Genomic DNA, 12,500 nt, shown 5'->3' on the forward strand with positions numbered 1-12,500 from the left:
TAGAGACTTCTGCAGAGTTGGCTTCAGGCTTCAGGGTCCAGCACTCACTGCCGTATAGGAGAACAGACTCTACCGTTGTGTAAAAGAAGCTGAGTTCGGTTTGACACTGACCACCAACCTGCCACTGACCACCAACCTGCCACTGACCACCAACCTGCAACTTACCACCAACCTGCCACTGACCACCAACCTGCCACTGACCACCACTGACCACCAACCTGCCACTAACCACCACTGACCACCAACCTGCCACGGACCACCAACCTGCCACTAACCACCAACCTGCCACTGACCACCAACTTGCCACTGACCACCATCTGCCACTAACCACCACTGACCACCAACCTGCCACTGACCACCATCTGCCACTAACCACCACTGACCACCAACCTGCCACTGACCGCCAACCTGCCACTGACCACCAACCTGGCACTGACCACCAACCTGCCATTAACCACCACTGACCACCAACCTGCCACTAACCACCAACCTGACACTGACCACCAACCTGCCACTGACCACCACTGACCACCAACCTGCCACTGACCACCAACCTGCCACTAACCACCACTGACCACCAACCTGCCACTGACCACCACTGACCACCAACCTGCCACTGACCACCAACCTGCCACTGACCACCAACCTGCCACTGACCACCGCTGACCACCAACCTGCCACTGACTAAGGCGAAATGTTGCGAATCGATTTGCAAGTTTATTACGGATCTCATTGTCTCTCATAACGTACACAATTATTGGCATCAAAATGTACTTAATGTACCAAAAGGATAAGTAGCATACTCATCATATAGAATATGGCCCATTTCAAATTCAAAATCTTTTGAAAATAGCTGATCTACAAGCTCACAATGCGTCGCAATCGGCTATTTTCAAATGGCCGAAATGTATATAAGGCTGAAGTGGTTAATGTATGTTTTGTAATAATAATCAAAATCTACAAAGTAACTAAAGTTTCCAAATAAATGTAGAGGAGTAAAAGTATAATATTGCCATATTGGGATTTGAGATGTAGAAGTAAAAGCATTGGAAATGACAAATACAAATACCTCAAAATGTAACTTAAGTACAGAACGTAACTCTACTTTGTTACTTTCCACCACTGATACCTATATATGTTACGCTCTGCCTCTGTGTGTGCCTAAAGGCCCAGATCGGTGTTGTGGAAGATTACGTAATGTCGTCATCTGGCACAGGGGACAGCACTGCATGCGTATAAAACCTAACAACTGGACACTGGATGGAGAAGGTGGGAGGGGCAGTTAGACAGAGGAGGACAGTCATGAGGACTTCTTCAGACATACAACTGTTTTCATACTTCATGATGTTCTCTTCCTTCTCTCCTTTGTCTTCATCCTCTTCCTCTTCTTGTGAGTTACAGGCACAGTTAAAACATGGAGGAATGTACAAGGCTGGAGATGTGCTTCTGGGTGGTTTGATTCCATTCCACATCTCCTCTGTGTTCCCTGAGCTGACGTTCACGCAGTCCAAGGAACAGAAGCCCTCCTGCAGTGGGTGAGTATCACGAAGACAACACCTTGTTTTGATGTATAGAAACATGATTAGTTGATGTGTATATTTCTACAAAGATATAGGCTGTCGGGTGGAAACCTTCTCAGAACATGTGTTTGGATGGATCTAGGGTAGATATTATTTAGTCACAAGCACTTTCACTTAAATATTTTCTTCAAAAATAGCACAAGAAGTAATTTATTAAACAGAACGTTTAAATATGGAAATACAAGGTTTCTGCCCGACAGCAATGATATTCAAGGCTACAGTGTAATTGTGTGTCTTAGTTTTCGCACTGAATTGTTCAGATACGCACAGACCATGGCTTTTGCCATCACTGAGATCAACAGAGACCCCAGCCTGCTCCCCAATGTGACTCTGGGATACAGTATCTATGACACCTGTTTTACGCTTGGAGTTGCAGTCCCTGCAGCGTTGTCACTGATCAGTGGGAGAGAGGAGCAGTTTACACTGGATCAGAGCTGTGTTGGGTCTCCTCCAGTACTTGGAATTGTGGGTCCTAGTACCTCAAAAAGTTCTATTACCATCTCTAGAATATTAGGTGTATACAGAGTGCCCATGGTAAGTTTCCTATCCCCTTTCACAATAGCCTAGTTTATTTAATTTTGATTACTTGGCTATTTGCAAATCTATAATATGATAAATATAAAATGTTGTATTTTTATTTTTATAGTTTGAAAGACATAATCGTTGCTGTCGAGAAGAAACCTTGTGTCTCCATATTTCAACTTGTAATGCTTTTTTAATGCCCTATTTCTTCATTATGCTAGTGTAACCGATCAACAAGGTCACAGTGTGACATGTTCTGAGCTTTTCTTTTTTCTTTCTTATTCTGTCTTTTTCCCCCCTTTTTTGTTTTAAGTGAAAGTGGTAAGTAACTGCACTTAGCCTGTTTTACAGGCATGTTGGTTCATGGTACAGCATCAATCACCTCTATACAATTATAGACTGTCCTTAAAGAAAAGGCAGGTAAACTAAACAGACCTACAGATGTGCCATTCCAACTCTTCACACTTTACTGATCTGTTCTTGAATGTTTCTGAAAATGCATGTTTTCCCTGCAGGTTTAATTCACTGATTAGCCTAATGTTAATGCTACTGCTTTGCTACTGAAAATAAGTGTCCAGCAGAGGAACAATATCTATTCAGGATCATTTACATATAACACATTGACATATGCCCCTTACTAAACTGTTCTGTTTCTGACAATGCACTGCTTTCTACTGAATTTACAATGGTATGTAAAGTTCTCAAACAGCACATCCAAATCTCTCTGGTCAGCATCCGTTCCACAGTATTGGAAATAATCATGTTTGTACATCTGGAAATGTTTGTCTTTACTTTCAGATTAAAAAATAAATCCGGCACAGTGTTATGCATTTTTGCAATTAAGGAAATGATTGCCAGCTACAGTATTTCCACTATCTTCCTTTGCTAAATTGAAACTTCTTGAGCTTTTGACAGGATAAACCAAACTGTTTCAGAAGCTGGTTGTGGCATATCTTTTTTTTTTTAAGATATTTTTTGCGGCTTACGCCTTTTATTGGTTTTTGAAGGGACAGACAGTAGGCTGACAGGAAATGGGAGAGAGATGGGGGGGATGACATGCAGTAAAGGCCGTGTCGGGCTCGGGAGTCGAACCCGCGGCACACTGCGACTGGATCACCAGTCGGGTGCCCAGACGGTTACACCACCGCCTGGGCCGGTTGTGGCATATCTAAGCACATTGTACATACATGGATGATCTATCTAGTGCAATACAGGCTGTCTTATAGGTAACTATCATGAATCACCTTATGTACGCTTATGACCTGGTCATTCTGAATCCACACAGTGGAGGGTTAAAAGCAGCTATTGAAAGTGTGATCAAATTATGGCCATGATCATGACATCATTTTTCTTGACAGTTCTGGTCCTGTCAGTGCATTTCTTTTAACCCTAGAACACTACACGGGTGATTTTCACCCGGGCGATTATATTTTTTGCAATTTTCATATTGCTGATGTCTGAGGTGGGTGGGTCTTTCAGTACCTTCATGATGCTCAGTGACATCATAGAAGGTAGGTTTGTTTCCCTGCCCACATTCCTGGTTAACATTCACTTTTTTATATTTGTATACACTGGACCATTCTCACAAGTCTTAGGAATTGGTGGACCAAAGGAGAAGTTCCCAACTTAATTTCTCTTTTTTCAAGGAGTATTTAAAAACTAATATGCATGTTTTTCACAGATCCCCCCCCCCCCCCCCCCATGATAGGCCCGCACCATGATATCTATTTTTTGTTGTTTTTGTGAGTCATGATGAAATATTGAAGAAGAGTAGCTCAAGTTGCCATGCATGCAGTGGCGGCCTTATATATGTTTAAATCGTTTCAATTGAAACGGGCCTCGAGCCTCCAGGGGCCTCCCCATTTTGTTGGCAAGATTTAAAAATAATAAAGCCGCGACTGTCTGCAGAGTTTATTTCTCCTGCCTTCTGTGTGATTTATTTATCCTTCCAAGCCCACTATACCATGTACTATACATCCTGCGTCTACTACATCCTGTAGTTCACTTAAGAAATAAAAGTATTGTTATAAGTAGTTTTTATTTTTAACCACTGAGGAAGAGGAAGTCTACCCGACTAGAAGTGCCGGGTGGTAGTGGAATAATAACAACAACATGCTTTTAGCCAAAGTTCATAAAAAATGCAATTACGTTAAACATGGTATATCCTCCGTGGCGGCGTCATTAGGTGAGTACTAGTTAATGAATTGTTAAGTTTCATAGTATCATTCTTTATCAACAACAGGCTGAATGCCCCCCAAAATGAACAGGTTACAGCCTACAGGATTCTCATTCTGTTACTGTCACTGCCTGCAAGGATGGCCGCCGTGCCATTTCTTATAAACGATCTAATTCATACGTGGGTCGTCGTGGGTCCACGTGGAGTTGTTGTTGTTGTTCATGCGCCACGGTGCGTGGTCGTGGAGAGGGCATCAGAGCGCAGAACAGCCTAGTAATAGTATGGCATATTGTCTGTACTCTCTGCAATCTCTTTCTGTCCAGTCCTATGTGTATAGGCTGGCAATTGTGAGAGAGCTGTAAAAGGGATATTGTCTATGGTCAGTTCATGGTGTGTATCATTCTCGTTTTTAACCGGGCCGTGATAATGCAATGACGGTAGGCAGTAGCCCTAATACAATGTAACCAACTTGCGCAAGCATTAAAAAATGGGTTTTAATTGTCGGGTAATGGAAAATAACGGACAATAATCTAATTTAAATAATCTAGCACTAGCAGCGCTGACAGTTGCGATTGCATCATTGTATAGCCTATGCTGCCTTCCAGTTATATACCTTAAAGTAAAAAAAATGTTTAATCAAGCAAGCTGCTTTTGTGTATTTTCTACTTGGCTGTGTATGCTGTTCATGCTTTGAAGTCCGATAATACACACTGACAAAAAATAATTATGAATTATTAAAATGATGATGTCATGAACGGGGCCTCCCGATCCTTAAGGCCGCCCCTGCATGCATGTATTGCTGTACTTCAATATATTTTGATGAGAAATATTTTGTATGGAATATTTTACATTGGGTAAAATATACCCGTGTTTGTATCGGACTTGCAAGATATGGGGATGCCATACCTTTGGTTGCTTTGGACGCTAGCATCAGAGTCAATGGAGGGAGCGGAGAAGGTGGGAGAATTTTGGCTGGTTGAAGACCAAAATGAGGCTTCATTCACAAAATGTGAAGAGAACATATAACGAACAGATTATCACAGGTAATAAAGTAAGTGGTTAATACTAAGTTGTCAGGCCATACAACTTTTTACAATACAATAACTAAAATCTTGTTCAAAACAATGAAAATAACTAATATTATACTTCAATTCTTGGCCGCAGATACATTAATCAGGGGCAGCGGGTTGAGTAGTACTGCCCTGAGGGTACCAGACGCACTGATGAATACCTACAGTCCAGTTCTATTGGTCTGTTCCTCGCTGACATCTATACCTTTCAAAGATCTAGTACATTACAGAATAGATCTTTTGTATTTGTTTTTATTCTGTTTTTCCAGATAAGTTACTTTGCTGGTTGTTCCTGTCTGAGCGACCGGACTCAGTTCCCATCCTTCTTCAGAACAATGCCAAGTTTTGTCTTCCAGGTGAACTTCTATAACAATAGATGTGTTGGTATCTAATAGTTAATGTTTCAGATACTGGAATACTCGAACCATGGGGTGGGCAACTTTGATGTAGGAGAGGGCCACTATATTTCTACACTCACTCCAGAGAGCCGCTATATTTCTACACTCACTCCAGAGAGCCACTATAGTTCCACACTCACTCCAGAGGGCCGCTATATTTTTACACTCACTCCAGAGGGCCACTATAGTTCCACACTCACTCCAGAGGGCCACTATATTTCTACACTCACTCCAGAGGGCCACTATATTTCTACACTCACTCCAGAGGGCCACTATATTTCTACACTCACTCCAGAAGGCCACTATATATTTCTACACTCACTCCAGAGGTCCAATATATTTCTACCCTCACTCCAGAGGGCCACTGTATTTCCACACTAACTCCAGAGGGCCACTATATTTCTACAGACTCCTGAATTATTATTTGCTATTTTTCAGGATTTGCTAATCCTGAAAAGTAGGTCTAACATTTTTATTACATTTATTTATACTTATGTTAACTTAAAACAAACTTATTTAAATTCAAATGCATTGGACATAAAAAGACAATTAAAATTGTTTTTTTTTATTCATAGTTTTTTATTGTTCATACCAGAAGCAGTTGGTCACAACATACAATATCTCGCCTATGGGAGAACATAAAAATGAGGGGGTACAAACATTTTTAGTTTTTTCCCTAGAGGACAACCTCCTGCCATCCAACCCCCCCCCTCCGCCTGACAATGACAGAATTTAAATTGTAATTATGCTACTAATATTGACCATTATAGATTAAAGCGGGTCATGTTTGCATGTTAGCTGAAATCAATAATATAACAGTATTCCAATATTAACCTGCAGGCCACATAAGTGAACATGGGGGGCCGCATGTGGCCCCTCGGCCGCTGTTTGCCCATGTACTGTATGATCTAACCTAAGTACATTTCCGTCCATTCCTCATCCACTCAGGTGCGAGCTATGCTCCAGACTATGAGGTGGTTCGAGTGGACCTGGGTAGGACTGTTGTTCAGTGATGATGATGCTGGCCGTGACGCCGCCCGATTGTTCCAGTCTGGCCTGGACCAGTCTGGTCTGGGTTGTGTGGCTTATTCAGAGGCTCTGCCCTTCCACAATGACCTGGATAAACTCCAGAGGATCGTCACTGTGATGAAGACGTCCACAGCTCGTGTGGTCATTATGTTTGGATACGGGACCTATATGTCTAATGTATTGGATGAGGTTTGTGTTACGATACATCTGTGGAGGATGTTAATTTAGGGATTCGTAATTAGAATAATCTAAAATGAGAATGTATTGAAAGAAAGACATGTCTTTCATTTCTTTCAAAACGATGAACAGGTGGTTAAGCAGAATGTGACAGGTCTGCTATGGATCTTACCTGCCACTTCAGGTTGGGTGGCAGATCCTCATCTCCAGTCTCCTCACCTCCTGCCATACCTCAGAGGCACCCTGGGTTTTGCCATCCGTCGTGGAGAGATACCAGGTTTAAAAGATGACTTGTTAAAAATACGTCCTGACAATGACGAGGATAACATAGTAAGTATTTTTGTTTAATTTGATTGTATATTTATTTAATTGTATGTCTTTAAATGTCTCAATTAATTGAATACACAGGACCGCAATGGACACAAGCCCTTAGGACATTTTGTGTTATCCTTTTTGCACCATTGTATAATTGTACCACTGTATTATCTGCAAACTTAGTCTGTGCATGAAGTGAATACCGGTAATCAATAAATTAATCAATTCATTGTATTTACCGTTTTACTTATGAATGAATTGTGTTCTTTCAGGTGAGGCAGTTTTGGGAACACACATTCTGGTGTAAATTTTTACCCCTTCCACCAGAGTGGGTGGACGCTGGTGGAAGGGTTTGTACTGGACAAGAGGACCTGGGAACGGCAGAAACTACATTTTTGGATGTGTCTGATCTCAGGGGAGAGTATAATATATACAAGGCTGTGTATGCTCTGGCCCACGCCCTCCATGACATGTTGCAGTGTGTGCCAGGAAGAGGGCCTTTCCCTGGGCACAGCTGTGCCAGTTTGCAGACAATACAGCCATGGCAGGTGGGATATTAATTCAGTTCACCTGTAGGATTATTTATTGTTTATTTGCACATTTAAAAACACCACATTTGAAACAACAACATTATTATTTGTGCAGGTGAGACTTTATAACAGTTTAAAAAATTAATCTCGCCATATTTAAAAGAAATCATAACAATCAAACGTGAATTATTTGGCAACATTTGTAATTGGATAGTTAAATGTATACATGAAAAAAATACATATTAGTATAAAATAATGTATGTGTAGTGTGTAGGTGTCACGGTGTGAATCAAGAGGGTTAGGACCCAAACGCAGGACAAAGGCAGAGATGCAGAGCAGTCGAAATTGCAGGCGGTTTATTCACCAAAATCCATACACGAGGAGAACACAAGGAGTAACAAGAACACTGGGAGTAAAAGTACTAGGAGTTCACTAGGAGCATAAATCTAGTGACGTACAACAATGATCTGACAAAGAACTGAAAAAACAGGGGAGTATAAAAACACAGGGAAAACACAGGTGAACATTAAGTTCTAATAATCAACACTGGGATAGGCTGGGGAACTAACAGGACAAGGAGGAAACCAAGAGACAAAACGTAGTACAAAATAAGAGTACACAAGTTCAAAGGAAACTCCAACTGGAACTAAGACACGAGGAAAACAATATAACAAAATCATAGGAAAATAGTAAGGTAATTAAAGCACTAACTAAATACAGAACGTGTCATGGAACGTGCTGCAGGCCTTCAAGTATAGGGGGCAGGTGGTAATTACATGTTCTTCTGAATGTGGTATTTTAAATAGTCTTCCTCACTCCTAATGCTCAACAAATGTGGGTGACATTATGAAGATGGTTTTGTTGAAAGGCAATGCATAATGTATAGATTAGAGCACATTATGTTTTAGTAATGAGGCTGGTGGCGGAAGATAGCAACTCAGCAACAGGAACACCCCTTTCACAATGCTTAAATCCCCAAATAGTGTGTAGCGTGACTTGGGCACATAATAGGACCATTAAGTATGTTTTTAACGTCTCTTGCTCTTCATGATGCTGCTCATCACCATTTCTAGCTTCTCTATTACTTGGAAAAGGTCAACTTCACCACATCTAGTGGTGATCGTGTATACTTTGATGAGAATGGTGATGCTTTACCAATATTCGATATATTGAACTGGGCGTGGCTCCCTGATGGAAGCACAAATATTCACAACGTAGGTGTGGTCAAGATGACAGCCTCCGGAGATGAAGAACTCACCCTCGATGAAGACAGGATCTTCTGGAACTTTCAATCCGCAAAAGTAATTTCAACTTTCTAAAATGTTTAATGTGAATGAAATTTATATTTAAACTGATTATTTTTACTTTCCTCTGCAGCCTCCTCGGTCGGTGTGCAGTGAGAGCTGTTCTCCTGGAACCCGTGTGGCCAGAAGGAAAGGAGAACCTGTCTGCTGCTACGACTGCATTGCTTGTTCTGAGGGAGAGTTCAGCAATGAGACAGGTAGGGTTACATAATGTAGCTACAGTATGTACAGAAGGTTATAAGAAGATACGTGTCTGTCCCTTTAATCTTGTCCTATTTGTTAGACTCTACAGAGTGCACCGTGTGTCCAGAGGACTTCTGGTCCAGTCCCCAGAGTGACCACTGTGTCCCTAAGAGCATTGAGTTCCTGTCCTACCATGAGGCCCTGGGGATCTCCTTAACAACCATGTCAGTGCTAGGAACATTTGTCTGTGCTATTGTCCTGGGGATCTTTGTTTATCATAAAGACACGCCCATGGTCCGTGCCAACAACTCAGAACTCAGCTTCCAACTCTTGCTTTCACTCAAACTATGTTTCTTGTGCTCACTCCTGTTCATTGGTCGTCCCAGACTCTGGACTTGTCAGATGAGGCATGCAGCATTTGGGATCAGCTTTGTGCTGTGTGTCTCCTGCATCCTGGTAAAGACTATGGTGGTGCTGGCCGTGTTCAAGGCCTCCAAGCCTGGTGGTGCAGACATCATTAAGTGGTTTGGTCCTATGCAGCAGAGAGGAACAGTTCTGATTCTTACTTCAATCCAGGCAATAATCTGCACAGCCTGGCTTGTGTCTGCCTCACCGACTCCTCATAAAAACACACAATACTATTCTGAAAAGATAGTCTATGAGTGCAATGTTGGATCAACAGTTGGTTTCGCGGTGTTACTAGGTTATATTGGCATACTAGCACTCATCAGTTTCCTCCTAGCATTCATGGTAAGGAATCTTCCAAACAACTTCAATGAAGCTAAGTTAATTACTTTCAGCATGTTGATCTTCTGTGCCGTGTGGATAGCCTTCATACCAGCATATATCAGCTCTCCAGGCAAATATGCAGATGTAGTGGAGGTGTTTGCTATTTTAGCATCTAGTTTGGGCATTTTGCTGGCGCTGTTTGGACCAAAGTGTTATCTAATAATTTTGAAACCTGAGAGAAACACTAAGAAGTCCATCATGGGTCATGCCACCAAGACGTAGAAGCAGACATTTTTAAATTCACATTATGTGTATTTTATTACAATACGTGTATTGGATATATATATTGCTGATAACCTTGTTAGTAATAGTCTGTTTTCTACCATATTAAACTACATCTAGTCAGAGATACAAACGTCTATTATCTGTGATAAAGGAGAAGTTTATTACCCTCCCTTAAAGACTGTTTGTTGATGTTAGAGATATATTGACAATAAACCATGTGCACCTCTCCATTATCTGTGGGTCAAAATAGAATATAACTAGAACTGCACTCTGCCGAGTGCATACTTGCTTGTTGCACACTAGTAGGCCATAAATGGCCTACTAGTGCGCAAGCAGAGCGCGCAAGTACTTTCGAGAGAGAAAGTAGTCTGCGTAGTCAGTTCTGTAGAAAAATTCTCTTCTCTGAAATGGTATGGATTTCTGTCCTTTATCCTAAAGTTCTGTTTGGTTTAGTTTGTTATATACTACAACGACGTTAAGCTTAATGGTTAACTTTTTGACATTTGCGTGATTTTTATACAATCCAGAAACATAATGTTGTATGACTTACGTCATCAGAAATGGTCATCTGTGTAATCTGGTCCCACCAGATACCACATTACGTCATCGTTGAGAACTGGGACCAGAGTACATGGTGTGTATATGTATGACTAGCTCTCAGTGATGACGTAAGAGATATGGTCATCTGTGTAGTCTGGTCCCAGCAGACCAGGCACAGATTTACAAATTACAAATCACATTACAACTACATACAGAGTATGTAGTTGTAATTTGATTAGCAGTATACTGTGGTTACTTGGTTCCAAAAAGTGAAGCCAAGTTTTTTTCAACCGTAAGTCTGTGCCTGGTTTGCTGGGACCAGTTACAACATTACGTCATCGTTGAGAACTGGGACCAGTTACATACGTATACACACCATGTACTCTGGTCCCAGTTCTCAACGATGACGTAATGTTGTAACTGGTCCCAGCAAACCAGGCACAGACTTACGGTTGAAAAAAACTTGGCTTCACTTTGAAGAGACCAAGCGAAATGATTACTTGCGCGCTCTGCTTGCACAAGTAATAATAGAAGTATGAAGTATGTACAGTAAGAGACAAATTATGTATCGGTAGCATTACTTTGTGAAGGTCTCTGGTTTCAATGGATTAATATTTTCAAAAACATATTTCAAAACATACAAGAGATATTATTATAATAAAAAAGTAAAGACGGTTTGGACACGGTTTCCACCCGGCAGTGTGGATATGTAGAATATGTTGGTTGTCATGTGGTCTGTAAGGCTTAGTCCTTGTACAGCCGGCCCACTTTTACCACGCCCCCAGAGTGGCTGGCCAACATTAAAACCACGCTACCCTTCTGGCCAAAGCTGGAACTGCAGGACGTTCATGGAGGTCGACGGACGTTCAGTGACGTCATGACGCAAAAGTTTCAATCAAATCTCATCAAATCAATCATGATCATGAAACAAGCATACAATCAACACAAACTATGTTACTATTTACTATGCTGTAAAACAACATCAAAGCAACAGAAATATTACACAGGTTAATTAGGTCAAACATCATTGAAAGCCAGGGAGAAGAGATGGGTTCTAAGTAAAGACGTAAAGGCTTCTAAGGAGCGGGCAGACTTAGGGGCGATTCACACTATGGTCCCGGGTGCGCACTCGGGACCACTGGGCAGATGTTGTGGTAGTGTGAATGATGCGTACTGTTCCCGGGAGCGGATCGCCCAACCGTACCCAGGATCACAATCAATTAAGTCTCGGATACGGATTGCTGCAATGTGAAAAGCCATCCGGAGGAGGAAGTGAACTATAATCATAATTTATATATTTTTATAATGACACATTATTTTACCTGGGTTGTACTTCTGGTAGTTCTACTTGAATGTTGACAAAGAATGATTGATAATCCGCTAGTGTTTGAGTAGCACAACACAACACGAGCCGTGGGAAAAAACATAAACAAATAAAACACATGCGCTGCAACTAGGACAAACATACCAAGGATTAGTCAGTGACATCGCTGTTAACATACCAAGGATATTTACGTGACGTCACCGTCATACAGACGAGACAACGTGACATTGCACTGTTTAAGACCATCAGCGCACACTGCTTTAGTTGTGTATTGTTGTCATGTTATTATTATAACTGAAGAACACTAACACACTTTATTATTTGCTCCAAACTCTGAA

General features: G+C 41.4%; 1 protein-coding gene across 1 annotated transcript; it reads left to right on the forward strand.

Annotated features, from left to right (window-relative positions):
• Positions 1–1,422: 1,422 nt before the first annotated feature.
• On the forward strand, positions 1,423–10,295 carry LOC308335994 (extracellular calcium-sensing receptor-like; the record flags this gene model as incomplete). The annotated part of the gene is made up of 8 exons (XM_080793237.1): positions 1,423–1,535; positions 1,841–1,904; positions 6,695–6,911; positions 7,137–7,282; positions 7,540–7,815; positions 8,871–9,098; positions 9,175–9,298; positions 9,385–10,295. The coding sequence occupies 8 exons, from the start codon at positions 1,423–1,425 to the stop codon at positions 10,293–10,295; spliced, it is 2,079 nt and encodes a 692-aa protein (XP_080649363.1).
• Positions 10,296–12,500: the final 2,205 nt, after the last annotated feature.

Source organism: Protomyctophum bolini (genome assembly GCF_963924005.1).
Source record: "Protomyctophum bolini genome assembly, chromosome: 21".
In the NCBI taxonomy this organism is placed as follows: Eukaryota; Metazoa; Chordata; class Actinopteri; order Myctophiformes; family Myctophidae; genus Protomyctophum; species Protomyctophum bolini.